This window comes from Hippocampus comes, unplaced genomic scaffold, assembly GCF_001891065.2.
Source record: "Hippocampus comes isolate QL1 unplaced genomic scaffold, H_comes_QL1_v1.1 scaffold43, whole genome shotgun sequence".
Classification (NCBI taxonomy): Eukaryota; Metazoa; Chordata; class Actinopteri; order Syngnathiformes; family Syngnathidae; genus Hippocampus; species Hippocampus comes.
This window is the reverse complement of record NW_017805276.1, coordinates 162,771-182,792: the sequence shown is the minus strand read 5'-3', so window position 1 is coordinate 182,792 and position 20,022 is coordinate 162,771. Positions and strand designations below refer to the sequence as shown.

General features: G+C 41.7%; 2 protein-coding genes across 3 annotated transcripts; one reads left to right on the top strand and one right to left on the bottom strand.

The window, feature by feature from the left end:
* Positions 1–242: 242 nt before the first annotated feature.
* tdrd9 (tudor domain containing 9) lies at positions 243–19,975 on the top strand. 2 transcript variants are annotated; one of them, XM_019870201.1, is made up of 35 exons: positions 243–447; positions 4,689–4,753; positions 4,847–4,929; positions 5,211–5,432; positions 6,613–6,735; positions 6,832–6,912; positions 6,981–7,145; positions 7,226–7,329; positions 7,419–7,538; positions 7,809–7,893; positions 7,959–8,016; positions 8,378–8,482; positions 8,556–8,653; positions 8,727–8,858; positions 9,824–9,986; positions 10,093–10,156; positions 11,111–11,174; positions 11,260–11,304; positions 11,509–11,562; positions 11,939–12,055; positions 12,944–13,051; positions 13,761–13,861; positions 13,941–14,111; positions 14,269–14,380; positions 14,453–14,668; positions 15,072–15,161; positions 15,247–15,504; positions 16,007–16,174; positions 16,618–16,688; positions 16,775–16,884; positions 17,885–17,978; positions 18,650–18,788; positions 19,189–19,307; positions 19,384–19,456; positions 19,553–19,975. In XM_019870201.1, the coding sequence occupies exons 1-35, from the start codon at positions 323–325 to the stop codon at positions 19,649–19,651; spliced, it is 4,002 nt and encodes a 1,333-aa protein (XP_019725760.1). In that variant the 5' UTR covers positions 243–322; the 3' UTR covers positions 19,652–19,975. The 2 variants fall into 2 exon arrangements, with proteins under 2 accessions (XP_019725760.1, XP_019725759.1); XM_019870200.1 differs by having other exon boundaries at positions 4,686–4,753.
* Positions 416–3,526, bottom strand: rd3l (RD3 like). The gene is made up of 3 exons (XM_019870207.1): positions 3,263–3,526; positions 2,252–2,580; positions 416–1,392 (listed from the first exon to the last, which is right to left on the bottom strand). The coding sequence occupies exons 2-3, from the start codon at positions 2,557–2,559 to the stop codon at positions 1,026–1,028; spliced, it is 675 nt and encodes a 224-aa protein (XP_019725766.1). The 5' UTR covers positions 2,560–2,580; positions 3,263–3,526; the 3' UTR covers positions 416–1,025.
* Positions 19,976–20,022: the final 47 nt, after the last annotated feature.

The following is a 20,022-nucleotide window of genomic DNA, read 5'->3' as shown; positions in this document are numbered from 1 at the left end:
TTTGACTTCAGAAATGTGGAAAAATAACTTCATAAAAAAACATGACTTTGCAGCTAGCAAACGGGCCGTGTGTTTTTTCTAACTGCAACAGAAAAAAAAGAGAAAAGCGTGCACTTCAACCTTCGAGTAGCTTCTAAAATAAAGTTTCCAAACAAACAGCTAAATATGTTGCGACGTGCTTTTCCGCGGAGAAATTGCGAACAGTAGCTGCCATTTTTAATTGGCATCCACCCAGTTCGCCACCTCGCGGCTACTTGGAGTCAAAGCCACAGTAACCAATTGCACCTGACAACTTGGGACAGACAACTTAACAGGCTGCACCATGGCGGAGCGATTCACGGCCGAGCAAATTTCTAATTGGTTCACCTCTGGGTCCGCGTTTGCCAACATTAAGCTCACAGAAGAAGCTGTCGAAAATAAATTGTCTGGGACGTCGAAAGAGACGAGGTAGGATCATTTTTCAGCATCGAAAAGGTGAACTTGAGCAGGGCTAGCTTGGTTAGCCTTTACACCCGCACGTGTGCTCGTTTCGGTTTATCAGTATTGTGTGACACGTTTTATGGAACAAACACAAGAAAAATAAAAAAGACATATGAATCGCAGACACTGCTTTTTTCTGTCACGTTGTCGAGCTAAGAGCTGGTGGCAAACTCGTTGCCCCTCCTAACATGGGGCCGTAACCGGAGCAGCACGTTTGGGCGCCAACTTAAAAGTAAAAGAAAGTCACTACACAAAAATACACGACAAGCCACGAATATGTGCATGTTTTAGAGTACAATTTATGATGTAAATGAAGTTTTATAAATGATTTTCAAATCAGGTTTATTGAATCTTTGGAGTGGCACAGATAGATCTTTTGCCACTGATGTACCGGTACATGGTGATTACTTTTTTTGTCATGATTATTTTTCTGTTTATTTAGTATAAATATATACAACCAACTTGAATCAACGTATATATATTTGAAATGAAGTGCAGTCTGTATTTTCTACTTTGAAGACATAAATTACAAATTAATGGTGGATTCATTGACAACCGTGTCCTCTCGGTGTGTTACATGCCTCCGTTGACCTCATGGGAACTGGACAGTAATATGGAAGTTCCCATTCCCTTTTTGCCGTGAGCCAGTTGGTGTACCGCATGACTCTGTCCACATATCCAGAAACAGTTGGGATCTCTTCCCTTAGCTTTTCATCACTACTGCTTGCTTTGACAATGTTATGCTCCAATTTATTGCGGCTTGTCCAAAACCCCGTTTTTGGGAACTGCTTCACCTTCCCTGAGGGGCGGTGCTCTTCATCACACCTTTGGTCGACGTCTCTCAGGACCAGCTTGAAGACAGAGACTAGCTCCCATGGCATCACTTTGCTGGCTGCAAGCACCTCACGAAACCTGTGGAATCGCACAACCAACAAGTCGTTATTGAAATTTCAAGTTCTTTCAACGTTATCATTAAGTCGTACTTTAAGTTGACAGGTTTGAAGAGTAGGTTTGCTATTGTCCTGCTAAATATGTCATTATATCTTTTCCACATTAAAGTTTGATTTGTATTGGAAAAAATGCTAATGTGAGTGCAGTGTAAACACACGAATGAGATGTACAATACCATGTGAATGACATTTGAACTGCTCAGAAGTCACGCAGCCATGCAAATGAATTTTTTACGGATAATTTTCAACTGTACAAAAGCTCAATGAGTACTGGATTAAAATTTGGGTGGAAACTTTTTTTTTTTAATAATAATAAATTGGCTGGAACATTGTTGACCAACGATTCAGATTTTGAATCGCAGCAAAACTAGTGGCCAACTGTTGGCCACTCATGAAAAACGTTTGCTAGACTCGGCCCAACGCGTGACAGTTCAGTTGATTTCCGTTGCCTCGCTCGTTACGCAGTGGGCCTTATGAATGTAAATGTAAAAAGTCAATTGGATGTTGGCTTTAATTTAGGGGTCACCACCATGTTCGTCAAACATTGCCATAGATATAATTGCTCAGAGAAATGCTATTGAATCTGCTCTCATGATGTCATTAAGGCAATTCTTCACCTTCACCTCATGTTCACATGACCTGACAGTGTGACATTAACACGCAGTGGCTTTGTTGGCAGCGTACTCTGCCTTCCTTCTTGCTCTTTGGCCTCTGCGCGCTTCCCTGCTGTCAGGTTTCATTTTGATGGCGAAGCAGCTATGTGCTGCTGATGGCATGCTAATGTGAGGATCTGAGAAGATGGTATGGTGTCTACAAAACACCTGGAGAGCACTGCTGCAGCGTGGACAGGCGGGATGCCAGCGCACAGTAGTTCCAGTTGGTCTAGCTCTGTTGTGGGGATGAGGGTCCTCCATCTGGGGTTGCTCTGAAAACATGGGTGGTCCACGGTGCTGTGGACAAGCCTGTGCTCCAGGTCCAGCATCCTAGCCGTGCACTCGAGCTCCTGCACATGCCATAGAAGCTCTCGGATCAACTCGTGCTGTGGTCGGTCCCCAGGGCATCTCAGAGATGAGTTTTCAGCCTGTGTGGATGTGTCATGGGTCCATTTCGGCCAGCTGAAGAGTGGCATGGCAAGGACAGCCCCGAAGCACTGAAGAATATGAAAGTATTAGCCTGTCATATATTTTGTAAAAACCTCAGTATTCTACAGTTTAGACATCCTTGAATGTCAATCCTTTCAAAGTAGGGCTGTGAAAATTCATCAGCAACAAATCAATGATTAAATTAATCGACAACTATATTAATAATCCAGTGATATAGAAGAGCCAATGTTTTTTACACTTGACTGAACCAACTTAAAATTGTCCAAATCCTCACGATCTCTGATTTCTGTAGTCTTTCATGAAGGCAGACTGATTATTATTTTGTTTAATAAAAATCAGACATAAGCGAACATACGCCTATACGTTGGAAAACAGAGTAGTAAACGAATCATTTTCGGAATGTTTGCTAAGTATGTCGGTCCCCCTCGGATAATATTGTTCTTTATTTGATTTTTATCACTAATCAATGCAAAATAGAAAATTGGAAATGGTTCTGTAATAGATTTCAATGCAAAATCAAATTGTATCAGATTAATTGATGGAATAATAATCCATCGAATAGTCGAATCTAAAAATATGCTTTAATGACAGCCATACTTCTAAACCAAACTTCAACAGAGTCAAAGAATGCTTCAAACATTGACTTAGAACTTAGAAAGTTGGGCTTAATGTATAAAACAACTGCTTTCTTACAACCTACAATAAAAAGAAGGGAAGATCAACACTTACAAACCACGCTTGATGCAAACCAGTTCTCACAGAATAAAAGCTGCTCGATCAGTCCATTACATCTTTTGGTGGTCCAGTACAGTCCAAGGTTTTATGTGGCAGTATCTGCTCTTTGTGTTGTAGTTGTTGTGTTATTGCCATCATCAAGGTTGTCTTGCAGTCTTCCAGGAGAGTTACTCACACTGCGACTTGTGAGAGCTGTCACCTCTCTTCTTCTTCTTCGTCTTCTCTGCTCGGTCAGCTGCTTTGTGCTCGCACCGGCGAGGAAAGAAAGAGGGCGAATGTGTGGCGTGTGCATATTGTGGTACCATCAGGATTTGTACCTCCCCTTGCTTGGGGCAAGTGAGGGCAAAGGCCACAGCTCTGGCTAAAGCAAAGAGATTCAGCTGATCTTTAGAATATCATTTGCATATTGATTGTTGGCAGGCTCCTTACTATTGCAGTGCTTCACAAAGCAATGGACTGGACAGTAGACTGGTGCACGTGCAATTGCCCCAGAGCGCAAGTCTTTTTGGGGGGAGGGGGGCTAAATGCCAATGTGATTTTTGCTTTGTTCCGTCACTTCCCAAATGTCATGACCACAAGTGTGCGCTGGAGCATTAAATGGCGTTTAAATTCCTGTGCCACGCTAAAGCATATTTTCTGGGGGTGGTAATCATGGAGTAACTCGCGACACAATGTTTTCGATATTTTGCTCAGGACCAACATCAAGGTTATGCAACATTGGCCTCTATGCACCCAAGACTTTTAACTTTGGGGTAAGGCGGCGTCTAAACTCAGCAACAGCCAGCATAAAACTCAACGTTTATTTGCTGTCTGATAATATAATTTCTACATTTATCCAAGTTATGGTCAAGCGATCAAAGGATCCATGAGCTATTCACAGTTTCACTTTACAGCTTCTTGTGTACTGAGACATACACAGCTTTATCTTTGAGGCACTCAATTCTCAACTATATTTGTAGAGCACAAAAAAAAACCCCAAAAAAAACAGTCGCAGCTGTAACGAATTGCTGTTATATGTCTTGTGATGATGAAATTGTCTTGACAAATCTTAACTTTCCAACTGTGTTGTTGTTCTGGGTCACTGGGAATTGTGTTAAAACTCCAAGGTGAGTTGACTTGCTGAACATGAAGGGGAGCACACCTTTTATTGATCCAAACACATGTTGGGCAGTAGAAAAATCTAACGACACACCACCAAAGAAAAGTATTACAGAAAATAAATACTATTTAGTATATTCACTCCCTGGGCTGTAGACAATAATGCTCAAGCATCCATCATTTGACTTGTGCAATGATAATCACAATCACAGGTAACTGCCAAGTGCTTCTGAACATGGCAGATTGCCAGTATGTGAGTGTACCGTAAGAAACTAAAGTGAAAGTCTGTAAAGATGACATTGTCTTAAATGTTTTGTAGCAGCCCAGTAAAAGTTCCTGTTGAAGACGACTTGGAAAGTGTGAACAAGACAAAAGATGACCGGTCAAGTGAGTATGAAAATTTCAATGCAGTTGTCAATTCACATTATTCAATGCGCCATTTTTTTTTCAGCATAAGCAATAACAAGTGCCCTGCTCTAGTTTCAGAATCCTTAGGAAGCAGCCCTGCTCCACTTGCAAGCTACAAGTATCCCACCTTCCCCATTACCAAAAGCAGACAGGAGGTAAAAGTCCATTTTCTGATTGCACAGAGCTGCTGTTTATGTGTGCGCGACTGTGTGTGTGTGACCTCATTCATATTTGGAGTTTTTATCCTCCGGATTTAAGTGTCGCTAAAGAATAAAAGATGTTGTTTGCAACAGCATTTCAAATGCCTCGGTTTAGTACTGCAATTTCTATAGTGGCCTGGCATTTCGTGAATAAGCGCATCAATTTGCTTTGCAATATGACTTTTTAAATTGAGTCTACTGAAGCCTTGTGTGCGCATGCTTGTGTGCCCCTCCAGCTGATTTCTCTGATAGAAAACAACTCTGTCGTGATTATTCGAGGAGCCACGGGCAGTGGCAAGACCACCCAGCTGCCACAGTACATTCTGGACCACTACAATGACAAAAATGCCTCTTGCAACGTTGCAGTCACGCAACCACGCAAAATTGGTGCCACCAGTATTGCTCGCTGGGTCGCCAGTCAGAGAAAGTGTACCTGCGGGAGTCTGGTTGGATATCAGGTTGGTTCAGCTTTTATAGAGACTTACTTCTGCTATAATCTGATCTACAAGGGGGAATGATTCCACTCAGGGCTGGAGAACTACGTTTTTTACTAGTGCACCCGATTTTTTTATTTTATTTTTTTCTCCGGTGCACCAACACAAAACATAGGCGCAACCCACATTTTCGACTTGAAGTTTTCAGCCTTATCTGACTGAAGCACACGCTTCACCAAATGCACACACACAAGGAGACTTCCTCCCCACTTCCCTCAAAAGGTTGATTGTACCAGTGCATCCATTTCATTTTATTTTTGTAGACGTACCTTTGAGAAATTAGGCTGCCTGGTTGCCCAAATTCTACAGCGCGGCCACTGGGCATCGTGATCTCAAGACACGAATGTTCAATTTGTGCACTCCTCCAACAGATTATATTTGGCTTGAAGGAGTTTTCCCTCCATTCCTTCCTTTTTTGTTTGATTCAAGTCATGCTCTTCTTGAATAGAAAGCACTCTTTCCCTGCAGCGGTGGATTTGTTCTCAAGTCATTCTGACATTTATTTCATCCCAGTTTGTGTGCCGAGCATACATATGTATACGTACATATGTATGCATATGTACATATGCATACGTATGTACTGTACGCCTGGTTAAATCACCCCCACAATCTATAATATAGGAATTATTATAGATATCCCATAATCCCTCATTCACGATGTAGTCCCGTATTATATAGTAGTCCCTATTTGTTTGGTGATTCGGACAGCCACTTTACTATCCCACCTACTGCATGAACACAGCAGGGATAGGCTCCACCACGCCCGCAACCCTCGTGAGGGATCAGCGGCTCAGATAATGGATGAATGGAATTATTTCTGTGAAGTATAGTTACTGTATTGCTTTGCTATTTGCGTTTGCACCATCTCGTTTTCCTGCACTGTGGTCAATATAAACCTGTTGCATGACCATCGTTGCTCACTATTTTTCCAAGTGCATTGTGGGCAATTTTGAGTGCCCTGCTTTTGTTTTTTCGTCATTCGGACACCCCCACAAAATGGTGTAACCCTTTAGTAGTGCACTACAGGTATATAAGGAATAATTTGCACATTCGGGCACAGCCATTGTGTCTATAGTTGCTGTTGAGGAAGTCGAATGAAACCTTATTGATAAGCAATGTCTGTGATTTCATATTTTCATTCAAGGTTGGACTGGAGAAGATGGCTACTGAGCACACCCGACTAATCTACATGACAACAGGAGTGCTTCTGGAAAAACTGGTTGCTGCCAAGGCCCTCACAGAGTACTCGCATATTTTTATTGATGAGGTGCATAAGCATAGCGTTTCAAAATTGAAATGTGAGAAGAATTTTTGAAAGTATCGGTTGACTACATTTAATTTGGACAAATAACACTTGCTGAAGGTTCATGAGCGTACGGTGGAAATGGACTTTCTCTTGCTGATTGTGAGGAGACTTCTTAACAGCAACTCTCGTTATGTGAAGGTAAAAAAAAAGATCTGTGGAATTCTGTCCGGGTTGAGTGTTCCTTAACAGTAGCCATGCTGTCCTAGGTAATTCTCATGTCAGCCACCATCAACTGCACACAATTTGCAGAGTATTTCAGCAACCCTGTTCGTGGAAAGATGAGTCCAGCCTATGTGTTTGAGGTGGAGGGTGCACCTTATACCATTGAGGACTTTTACCTGGATGACCTTCAGGACATCTGTCAACATAATGTACAGTACATAATGAGTTATTTGCTGCTGCTTTCAGTGGATATTGTTTCCTAGCATGTTTTCATGTTTCTCCTTCCCAGCTGGATTCAGCAGGTTCAGATGATGTTTACATCTCAACTGCGATGTACAAACTTGCCATCTGCCTCATTGAGAACTTTGACAAAATGGAGGGCGAGAGGAGCAGGTGAAGACTCTTTGTGCAAGCATTACAAACCGCATTTTGGAAGCCTTATATAACAAATTAAGTGGTGGAGTCTGCTTGTGTGTTAACAGTGATGCAGTGACAGAAGGCTGTGGGAACCTCTCAGAGAGGGGCAGCGTCCTTGTTTTCCTCCCCGGACTATATGAGATAAGATATATGCAACAAGCCCTGTCCACGCTGGTCCACAAGAGGTCTTTTTTTTTTTTTTTAACATGGTCAAATGAATTATTATGTTCTAATTTCATTTTACGTTCTACAAGTTAATCACTTTTTGAGATCACGTGCACCAAATTAATGGTCTTTCAAGACCTTTTTGTCCTGTCAACCCAGACCATGGCTAAGTACGACCCATGGGCCACATCCGTGACCATGACATCTTTCTTATCTAATGAAAGAAATTATTTGTTTCATGCTGGAAAATATGAATGCATTAAGAAGCTTTGATGCCCTTTTCCTTTCAGGTTGCAGGTTTTTGCCCTCCACTCCACCATAACAATGGAGGAGCAATATGGTGTTTTCCTGTCTCCTGTTCCCGGATACAGGAAGGTAAAAGTTTCATGCTTCTTATTTCTTACTAGTTAATTATTCTAATGTTGTTCTGACCATTGCAGGTCATTCTTTCAACGAACATTGCAGAAAGTTCAGTGACTGTACCCGATGTCAAATATGGTAGGTTATCTTATTTCTCTTCCCCACTTTGGTCTCACCCTCAAAATTTGTATCTAATCTCCCTTTATCTTTGATACAACCACAAGTATTCCTTTACAGCAGGGGTCTCAAACTCGGGTCCTGGAGGGCCGCTGTCCTGCATGTTTTCCAAGTCTCCCTGTTGCAACACACCTGATTCGAATGAACAGGTTCAATGTCAGGCTTCCGCAGAGCTTGCTGATGATCTGATCATTTGAATCAGTGTGTTGCAACAGGGAGACTTGGAAAACATGCAGGACAGCGGCCCTCCAGGACCCGAGTTTGAGACCCCCGCTTTAGAATATAAAATTAATTTCCATACCTCTTTTCCCTTTTTGTGCAGTTATTGATTTCTGCTTGACCCGTCAGCTGATTTGTGACAAAGAAACCAATTATCAATCTCTGCGTCTCACATGGGCGTCAAAGACCAACTGCAACCAACGTAGAGGTACCGCACAAATATTTCAAATACAGCAAAGTATGTCATCACTTCCGCTGACACTCACTTTCTACTCTGCCAGGAAGGGCGGGTCGAGTTTCCAAAGGCTACTGCTACCGCCTAGTCACCAAAGCCTTCTGGCGGAATGAAATCCCAGGCTACATGATCCCTGAAATGTTGGTATGTGCCTACATTGAATCAGTCATGACACCTTCATGGTATTCATTTTAATGCCCCCTGTATGTCCTCTCAGGTTTCCCCACTGTCCAACATAATGTTAAAGGTGAAGCTGCTGGGCATGGGAGACCCTCGATCCCTCCTTTCGACAGCTCCCTCACCTCCCAACCTCAAGGATATTATGAGAACCGTGCTCCAACTGAAAGAGGTGGGTGCTGGTGAATAACTACGGTGAGCACACTGTGATCCAAAGTATTACGCATATAAGATTGAAGTCAAGTCAAGGTTTGGGTTTTCATTTGTGGATTTTTTTCCCCCCTTACAAGGTATCTCTTCAGAGACATGAATCTCAGAGGTTTCATGATTAGCTTCCCAGATTAGCCTTTTAAAAGAAAATTACTATTAAAATGTTCCACATTATTTGGTATTAATTGGGGAGAATTTTTTTTTTTTTTAACTAATGAAAAATATGAAATAGTCCGATGTGAAGTGACTTTCAAGAAAGTCATCATACAGTTGAATAATTTGATTTTGATTCAGAGAGCAACAAGGTTCATTCAGAAGAAGCCATATTAGGGATAGATTCAAGGATTCAATGAATTCTCATACCAACTGGGGATGCATAATAACTATTGGACAGATATTGGGAAAAAGTAGTGTAACTTGTATGGGTCCGATATCAAATACCACCTCAAATACAGTAACGTTGGTCTGGTTATTGTCTCTGCTGCATGATGATGATATGGCGCCACTGAGCACGACTTCAGAACAGTGAACCATTTGTTAACACAGCTTAAGTTTTCCCAGAGGAGTTTATATGAACCCGGGATCTTGACTGTGCCCAAATTTCATGATGTAGTGACTGAAAAAAAATTATTGGTTTTACACAAATAACCATCTGAAATTTCATACTTGTTTTTGTTTTAAACTGGTGTGCAAAATAATTTGGTGCTGTATTTGAGTAATTTAGCAAAAAAACAAAAAAACAAAATTGCCATTATTGTGTTTTTCTTCATTAAACTTACCATTTAATACAGAAGCAATATGTTAAAATTATGAACTGTAAATAGCATTAACTATTTGGTGCAATTGAACAAAAACACCGTATTCTTGATCATTTTATAACGCAGTGCGTCCTGACCACTTGGGATAATATTCTCTTTTGTTCTCTAGATGGGGGCCCTGTCTGCTAAACAGAATGATGAATATCAAAATGATGATGGTGAGCTGACGTTCCTGGGTCGAGTGCTGGCCCACTTACCTGTGGACCTTTACCTTGGCAAGATGATTGTCCTGGGCCACGTCTTCGGTTGTCTCGATGAGTGTCTCATCATAGGTCGGCTTTCTACATTATAGTATTAGCGATATCAATTATCAGTATTAAGTCTGCTTTTTGCCTTACTTTTTACACAAGCTACATTAACAACCACTTCAATCTTCAGCTGCCTGCAACTCGATGAAGAGTTTCTTTGCCATACCTTCAATGCAACAGCTTGCCGGTCACAGGTGAGTCACATCCGAAGGCTGTCTTTGTCATCTTTGGTGCCCCTATTTTGCTCTGTATGTTTAAAAAAACAAAAAACAGCTAAATGAATAAAGTTCGTGAAGATGGTCTAATTCAGGGTGTTGGCGACCCACGGCTCTTTTATCCTAATGTTGCGGCTCTGCGTGCCTCGAGACAATAAATTATGAGTGTCCAATTGAAGTGTATGTTATTTGTCTCAAAAACATGTATCACTTCTGTTATGTTCTCTGACTGTACACTAGGTGACAGTGTTGCTATAAAAATACTGTCCGCATGAAAAAGGAAGGAGAGGAGTTCTGTAATGGTGACTATAGTGAGTTGTACGAACTAGTGTTGTGCTGTTAATAGCTTGTTAAGAAAATACAGTGTTTGGCTACACTCTGGCCTTGTTATTTTGTATCCCAACACCACAACTTATTTCTTCAGACCTTGTGCAATTTCGGTGTTCAGTGTTCGCCTTCTTCTACCTATGCAAATTTTGTGGTCGCTCGGGAAATAGCCAGATATGAGAAGCCGTTCACAGAAGGAGAACATATGAAAGATTTCATAAGCAACGCACTGTTTTACAAGCTAACATTGTCTTTTCAGATGTGATAAAGTATTTACAGCTCCCGGTGTTGTCTTTTCTGTGGAAAATAGGTCGAAATGGCTTTTTGTGTAGAAAGGGTTGTCGACCCCTGGTCTAATTCATACATGCAGGTTAACCCTTTCCGATCACACTTATGTCCATATATGGCAAAACCACGTTTCCACTTCCACCAAAAGGTTTGAAATGTCAGGCAGCCAAATAGCCCCAAGCAAATGACCACAAATAAGAAATCAGAAATGTTAGTGTCACTTCACTTTATTTTTTTCTTTTAAATCTGAAAAACATTCCTTCCACCACAGATTGAGCCTGAACTTAATATTCTGTCTTCTGAATATTTGCATTCTAGGAGCAAGATGGCCTTTGCCCAAGGCAGCCAAAGTGATTCCGTTGCATTTGTCAACACCTTTAAGGTAATGCTAAGGCCCCCCTGCAAAAAAACATATTTTAAGGGATTTGCTCAATGCAACTCTTTTCACTTTCCTTCCCTGTTGTTAGGCATGGCTCTCCTTCAAAAAGCAAGGACAGTTGAGAAGCATGAAGGTGCCCGAAACAACTGAACATTAACCGACATCTATCATTGTCGATTTTTTTATTTTAACTGAGGTCACCTGTTTTCTCCTTTGTATAACTATGGAACAGTTGTCAGAGGTTATCTTTTGTTCACATACTGTGATGACAAGGTCTTCTTGACTATGCAGACTTGTAAAAACATTAAGAAAACTGTCTCTTATTCTCGATCCTTAGGATGAACTGGTTTGGGGCAAAGAGAACTTCATTCAGATCAAGAGGATCCGAGAGGTACCTTTTTGAAAGGATTCACTTCTTCGGAGTCTAATCTTATCCCGACGTCCAAGGCAGAGTCCTGCGACGTCACAGTTGCCAGCAACTGGCCGTGACAGAGACAGGCATTTGAGAATTAATCGATTAGTCGTCACTTAATCGATTAATTCTGAAATGCTTAAAGGCTATTAATCACATGTTTTGATCATCGATTAATCATTTAAAGACCCTTTTTTATACCTAAAATGCATTCTAATACGTATTGTCTCCTGGCATGCGTAAAAACTGTGGTAAACAAATCATGTGAGAGTTTCCCTGTTGCAACCCTTGATGGAATAAGCTGCAAGTCTCAACAAATCAGCCCTTCTCCCCTTGCCATTCTCTCTCTGTCTAGGTTGCAGAATTGTATTTAGATCTGAAAGAACGTGTGAAACAGTTCAACATGTGTGTGCCAGAAAATACCCAACCCTCAGACTACAAAAGCATCCACACACAGAAGTTCATTCTTCAGGTTTGTGATGAATTTGATCGTTTGGGCCCATATTCTCCCTTGTATGGAAGTGGTTACATGCATTCTCCCGTCAATTCAGATTTGTCATTTATGCACCCGTGTGCCTGGTTGGCCCTTCAACACATTCTTTGAACGTCAAAGTATCATATGCTAAAAAAATACCAGTGCCAACTTTCTTTCTACCTGCGAGGAGCTTTTCAGCTTGCAACGTTCTATTGCAGCTTGGAGGTTTTTTTGGAAGCGCTGCTTAGTATTACAAGTAATTAACGGCGCTATGGTGAGTTAGATTCTGAATCATTTGTTGGTTGTGCGTTTTACGTGACGCGGTCTGTGGCACAAACTGATTTCAGGGCCTAGCTGATTTTAAATAAATAAAAAAATGTATATTTAAATACATGGCAGACTCACCTCTTTTCCATTGATAAACCTCCAGACATATATTCAGTCATAAGCACAGTATTCTGATTAAATTCCTTTTATGGCATTTATTCCATCCAGAATTGGAAAAAAACCCAAGACAAAACAAACATGCTACTTAAAAGGAGCATGTTGGATGACGATGGAGAAGAAATATCCGCTATGGAAGTTAATTCCAGATTTAAAGTGTGTTAAATTTTCCAAATAGATTTCTATGGCACACATAAGTCACACGAAAGCTCCATGATTAAAAATCGACCTCAAACTTCAATGAGTCAGGCCTTCTTGGTGATTGCGCTCACATGAGCCATTCATGCACACAAGGTAGGCCAGAAGTCATTATGAAGGAATGCATGTACATTGAAGGTCTGCGGGAAAAAAAAAAAAAAAGACTTGCACACAAATGGTAGAGTATGACCCTTAATGTCTGGTGTAAAAGCTTTCACTTATGCATGGACCTCTCTTACACAGGTAGTCATTGCTGGTGCCTACTACCCTAACTACTTTGTACAGGGAGAGATTGATGATGATCTGGCTTCCAGAGAGTTGAGTGGCTTCAACCCGAACACAACAGTCATGGTAGGTAATTAAGTATTACTTACTTCTTGAGCAGACCAATATTCCAGCTATTAATGTATGAAGTGTCAGTGGTCAATGTGTCGCGTTATTCACACGTTCTCATGGATATTAGCTGCTTTATTTATCGATGCACAAGCCACGAATCACACTTGGGTATGCGAGTTGACTGGTAACGTCGCTGGCTCAGGCGAGGGTCATAGCCGGTCATTTGGGGCCCAAGGCAAACACAGCAGGAATATAGAAAAAAAAAAGGTTTCAGACCTATAGCATTAACCTCAGTTATCACAAAGGCTCTCGATGAAACCCTGCTACACCATTTACAAACATTTGTGAATGACAAACTGGATCTCTTCCAGTTTTCATATAAAACAGATGACTTCGACACAGATGATTGCCGTTCATCCTCAAATAATCAATTTGTAATAAAGGAACTAGGCGGAACTGTAAATTGTGAAAATCTGCATATAATTGACAATTGTTCTGGATTACATTGATCACAGTTTTCAAGTTAGGGGAAATCACCTCAGTACTCAGGTTAATATAAAAGCATGGTCTTTCATAGAGACTGGTGTTTTGCTGTTGTGATATGTTTTAAATGTAGCTTGTGAGTTGTTTTTTTCCCAGCAATTACAGTCTCAGCGATACAGCAAAGTTTGGCTGAATGTACTGTATGTTACATAAGGTTAATCCCAAGACATGTCCTTCCCAGATGAGGAACCTCCCCACCTACAGTTTTCTTTACTACAAGCAGCTGCTGTCTCTCTTCCGCCAATGTGGACAGGTCAAAGCCATTGCCTTTGAGAGCTCCAGGTAGTGAACTATAACATTTGTTCCTCATGTAGAAGAGCCAAAACTATCACGACAGATGTGTATTTTTTCGTGTGCGCAGAGCATATGTGGAATTCTACAAGACATCACAGGACTCTGCAACCGTGCCTGAGGTCTCACTCGCCCTCCTCCTGGCCCAGCAGAAACCTGCCCTGGAGCTTTCCGTCTACCCAACAGAACAAATAGAAGCCTGTGCCGGGGGCAGACAAATAACTCATTTGAAATATGCACGGTATAGTTCTGTCCATGTGTTTGAGGAAATAACCTCTTTAGTATGTATTGATGAAATTGTGATTATAACAAAAGCAATGCATGTTGGGCAGTTTTACAACAGACATTTTGTGCAAGTAACAGCATATTGACACAGTTTGTGTGATGCTGCTGTGTAGGGTGAATGTTGACTTACAAAGCCAGTCAGTCCTTCCAGTGGGAGTGGTGAGCAGTACCCTTGACCCAGACAAACTGCCTCCCAACCTCTTTTTTGTGGTGAACATCACAACGGTCTGCATTCTACCTCATCCTGATACTTCAACCACCTTGGGTTGTCTCAATACGTTGATGCGTTTGCTGCAGGTGGTGGACGTGGGTCATTTCTGGGGATTCCAGGCAGATGAAGCCAGTTTGGAGAAGCAGCGGCAATTGACAGGCGAGATCAACATGCGCACCCTTGAGCCTGTGACTGTGTCGCTCTATCCCAATTTTCTTTGCCTGGCGCCTTACTCCGATGGAGATGAACAGAGCCTCTACTACCGGGCCAAGATCCTGCACATCTGTGGAGACACAGTGGAGGTGGGTGCGGGTGATATTTTCTCCTCAGGCAGTGGCCAAGTGGCATTGCACCCTCCGTGCTCACACAGGCTTCCGCTCCCATTCCGAAAGCATGCCTCTTAAGTTCATTGAATATTAGAAATTGCCTACAGGTGTGAATTGGGGCTGCGAAAGAATGCTTGTCTATGTGTGCCATGCGGTTGGTTGGTGACCGCTCACCAGTGACCTTAATGAGTATAAGTGGCATAGAAAATGGATTTATGGCTCACCTCATCATATCACACTTAGACAGTTAAGTTGACTTCTTTTAGATTGCGGTCATGTAACATACAGTTTATCATGCTAATCCATGAAGTAGTCAAATCAATCTTTTACATGCTCCACATGAAATTATACCCAAGCAAAGGATGTTTTTATTCTGCAGGTGTTCTTCTTGGACTTTGGTAACACAGTGTCTGTCCAGTGCAACAGCCTGAGGGAGCTCCCATCTGACCTCCAGTCTCACCCCTTGCAGGTACCAACAGTTTGATTTTCCACTCAACTCCTTCTCACTTTCTATTGTGTCAATTAACAGACAAATGCCGTTCTCCTTTTCCAAGGCTCAGGAGTTTCAAGTGATTGAAATGCGTCCGTCAGCAGAGTCCATCATATTTGGCAACCGCTGGAGCAGCCGTGCCCGTCATCGATTCATGGCACTGGTGAAAGGCCACTCTGTCATTGTGTCGCTGTACTCTGTTCTCCACAATGTGATGCGTGTGCAGCTGCTCATCAGCAGTGATACCACAAACAGAAGCATAGTTGACATCTTTGTGGAAGAGGGCCACGCCATCCGTGCTGAAGAAAGCTTTGACTCCAAGGTAACCCGTCAATTAGAAGTCAACTAGAAAGCACATATTGCTTTCCATTCATTCAAACAACATGATTAATACAATAATGTGGTGCTTGTTCACAAAAATATATTCACGCGTGGACAAAATGATTGGTACTCCTGTTAAAAACCCACAATGGTGACAAAAACAAGTTGAACAAGGTAAGGTAATAAAGACTAAAAAACACAAACAAATTTAAATCCGACATTACTTTTGCCTCAACAAAATGATGGTACTCTTAACTTAATATTATTGTTGCACAACTTTCTCCTTTGCTTTCTGCGGCTCAGTGTGGTATCACTACATTCAAATTATTCCTGTAACTGTCATTGGGACCGCTACACCCATCAACAGTATTTTGACTCAGTCCTTACGAGCAAACTTCTCCAGTTGTCACATATTTGAAGGATGTCTTCTCCTCGTTATGTTTTAGAGGCTAGATGGATTTTTATATATTTTTTATTCTTCATGGGTCATCTTTGCCCTGCAGCAAAACCATGAGGTGCTGATTTCTCTGTACAAAGACATCGAAACAGGCATGTATGTCCCCAATGCTGCCAGCAGCTCCTGGAAGGATCGCAAGAAAGAGGAGAAGCAGCTCATCGACTGCCTCCTCTCCCAGTTTTCCAAGACCTGCCCGCCTTATTCCAGGACAAAGGCAAGATATGATTAAAGGGCAACTAAACCTAAAATGTCAAAACCTTTATTTTATTAAGTCAATGCCATGGCTGTAGTTCATGTACCGGTATTTGATCATTTTAATGCTAAAAACCCACAGAGTTTCAGTTGAAAAATAATTACTTGAAAAAAACGAGTCTGAGATGAATCAATACACATTTTGAGTTGTCTTGTATGTGTATCAGAAAATGTGCTGAAAAAAAAGAAAGGAAAACATATAGAACCATGAGTTTATTTTGAATGTTAGAGAGAGCAGTTGCCCCACTGATTTGGTGAAATGGTCCGAATGATATATGCAAGTGTGGTCAGGGTTTGCAAGTCGGGTTAGGGTTTTGGGTTTGCAAGTAGGGTCAGGTTTTCCAAGTTATTTATTGTTAATAATGCTGTAAATACTGTTCTCTGATTGGATGATGATGTGCACAGGTTCGTTTGCATGGACCAAGCAGTCCTTATAAAATCCAATTCCACTGTTTGTTCCACGATACGTACATCAAGTAAGTCGCTCATACCACTGGGCACAATACTACTGATAGTCAAGAGGTCTTTGCCTTTGCTCATCAATGCAATGTCTTTTTCCCAGGCACGTGAACATAGATCAATACAGCATCAACACCATGGCTGTGAATGAAAATCCTCACTACAAGCACCAGAGAATGCTGGTGGCGGGGAGTGTGTTCATCAATTCTTCAGGTGCCAGGGAACTGCAAGCATGCCTCAAAATACAGTGACAGTGATCAGTTATTCCCAAACAGTTTGCCGTGAACTTTTGCATGCTATTAGAGATTAGCATGTGTGATGCGTGAAATGATCCAGTTTCAATTAATTTGACTGCAAATCATTTGGTTACAACAAATTGAAACTTATCTTTGTTTATGCGAATGGTGGCATGGTGGGTGACTGGTTAGCACGTCGGCCTCACCGTGCAGAGATGCAGGGTTCGATTCTGACTCCGGCCTTTCTGGGTGCATGTTCTCCCCATACCTGTGTGGATTTTCTCCGGGTACTCCCGTTTCCTCCCTCATTCCAAAAACATGCATGGCAGGTGAACGGAACACTCTAAATTGTCCCTAAGTGTGAGTGTGAGCGAGTTGTTCGTCTATGTGTGCCCTGCCATTGGCTGGCAACCTGTTCAGGGTGTCCCCCATCTACTGCCCGAAGACAGTTGGGATATGCTCCAGCAAACCCGCGACCCTTGTGAGGATAAGCGGATTAAAAGAATGAATGAATGGATGGATGTTAATGCGAGTGACATGTAGCGACAGGCAGAGGAATTAAATCCTTATCCACTTGAAGACGCACGGTACAATTAACTTGCGTATCCACACTTTGCAGCTTTTTTTTTGTTTTTGTTTGTATTTGGTGTTGTGTGATTTTTTTTTTTTTTTTTTTTTTTTTTTTCTTCTCATGTAAAATACGTGCCTCGGCCGAATAATGGTTGGGAAACACTGTTCGACCACCAGATCATATCGTAGACTGAATGTGAAGTTTCATCCTTGAGTAAGGCGCTTCATGACTATAGATGAACTAAAATTATCCCAAAAAATGTTTTTTTTTTTTTTTTTAACTTTCATACCTCCTTTGGCAAGAAATGTACATCATGCCACCTCAAAAATGTCCGGGATGCAAATGTGTACGTCATGGCTTTAAAACTTCTTATGTTTAAGAAAGTAATTGCAGTGTTGTGTTGCAGGCAACATTCTTCCAAAGGACACCTCACTAATGCCAGACATCCCTGGACTCCCTGCCATTGTTACCATGCTCTTCACCCCAATTATGGAGTTACGGTTAGTGTCACATGGACATAACCATGACACAGACAGCAATATATACAGTGATCCCCCTCCATTGCGGCGGTGACGTTCCACACCATCCCTGCAATGGGTGAAAGCCACAATCCAGAAAAATCTTAGTGAAATAGTCCCTCTGCATGTTTTTATACTATTTATGTACTTGTGGTGGTCAGAAGCAAAATGTTATCCAGAAAAACTGCATCCAAACGTGTCTTTGGTTACCCTGGTTGTAGTAACGCAAGCTTATTGGCGATGTCTCGTGAAAAAAAAAGCACGTATGTCAATTTTTGTCTTTTGTGTGTGTGTGTGTAGAGAGAGAGAGAGAGAGAGAGAGAGAGAGAGAGAGAGAGAGAGAGAGAGAGAGAGAGAGAGAGAGAGAGAGAGAGAGAGAGAGAGAGAGAGAGAGAGAGAGAGAGAGAGAGAGAGAGAGAGAGAGAGAGAGAGAGAGAGAGTGAGAGTGAGTGAGTTGTGTGCCACCATCTAGTGGGTAAGAATAGAATTACACCCAGGATACAGTAGATTCAGAATGACGTAAGCGCTATTAACTGACAAAAAAATAAATCACAAACTAGCTGGGCCACAAACCTGGAACCCGAGTGGAGGGGGGTTTACTGTACCCGATTTTTTTTTTTTTTGTTGTTTTTTTTCCACTGTTTTTGTTTCAGCACCAACGTAGACAAAACTCGCTACATCGGTGCACTCTGTGGTTTGGGCTGGAACAGTGAAACACAAAAAGGCGTCCTTCCGGACCATGACATTGAACTGGCCTTTGATGTCAAGTTTGATTTTGAAGACATCACTGAGGTAATGGCAAAGATTTATGATGCCTATGTAATGAAATCCAATTCAAAATCTGTATCAAAAAATCTGCCTTTGCAAAGGCAACAATGCTCAGTTTTTGTTGGCACACAGAAAAAGTTTTGCTCCTCCAGTGTAGTCTAATAATAGTGATTATTATTATCATCATTATTATTACAGTTGTGCAGATAGCACTGGGGATGGATGGAGTCATATAAGGCTACGATATACTAGAGAGAGAGAGAGAGAGAGAGAGAGAGAGAGAGAGAGAGAGAACAATTCCAAAAATGTAGAGACTTGAATCTTACCTGCAAGAGTGTGGTCAATGTGTTCGTACTATAGAAACCTTCTACAGCGTTGTCCCATTGTCAGCTCTCTGACTGCTTTGTCGCACGGGTATCTTCAGATAAATGCTTTGCGAGTGGCAATGAACCACCTGGCGTGTGAAGGGCCGAGTGGCACCCTGCACTTGCCGTCTGACAAGATCGGGCAGTTCCAGGAGGACTGTCGTGAACGTCTCATTAGGTCACACCCACACTCCTGCACTCTTGTTAGAAGCTTATTTGAATGAAAATAGATATTGATTATATGTTTTCTACAGATTGTTCACAAAGTCTCCTCCAAGGGAAAATGTCACTTCAGTGTACTTTGATAAAGCAGGGAAATGGAACCAGGTATGGTGGACATGACTTATTCATTTAACTTTTGAGATGGATTGTTTAGATTGTTGTCTTGTTTCCATTCGTACTTTGCATGCTCTGTTTCGACAGGTTGAGCCTTCACTCAAGATGGACGTCGCCGAGGCTGGAACTGGAAAATCAAGAGGAGTTCTCTTTGACCTGCATCCACTCATCCTCCTCAACAACTAAGATACGTGCCTCATTTGCACACATTTTTCTTTTTATGTTTTAACGCAACTTAATTCAAGTGTTTGATTTATTTTATCCTCCAGTGGGACTGTGGCTTTCACGTTGCCTTAGAAAAATTCACTCGAATTTCTTGGGTGGTACATGTTTGTTGTAGCCTACATTTTGTCTTGTAAAAGTATGTGGGTTTATCTCTGTTCGGGTTGATGATGAGATAACCTTTATTTGTCCCACACTGGGGAAATTTGCAGTTCATTGTAGAAATATGTTATCTTGTTGAAACAGTTCCTTGGCAGTGGGACAATAAAAATAATTGGTTGCAACAGATGACACTTGCCAGTCACTCTCAGCCCTGTCACCCTACTTGTCACCAT

Bases quoted from the DNA above. Each gene is read 5' to 3' on its own strand.
- tdrd9 (XM_019870200.1), top strand. From the start codon at position 323: ATGGCGGAGCGATTCACGGCCGAGCAAATTTCTAATTGGTTCACCTCT. The intron at 10,157-11,110 runs GTGAGTCACATC...TTTGCATTCTAG, and splicing joins CAACAGCTTGCCGGTCACAG to GAGCAAGATGGCCTTTGCCC. The intron at 16,175-16,617 runs GCAAGATATGAT...TGATGTGCACAG, and splicing joins CGCCTTATTCCAGGACAAAG to GTTCGTTTGCATGGACCAAG.
- rd3l (XM_019870207.1), bottom strand. From the start codon at position 2,559: ATGCCACTCTTCAGCTGGCCGAAATGGACCCATGACACATCCACACAG. The intron at 1,393-2,251 runs GTGTTTTGTAGA...GCGATTCCACAG, and splicing joins GCTGCAGCAGTGCTCTCCAG to GTTTCGTGAGGTGCTTGCAG.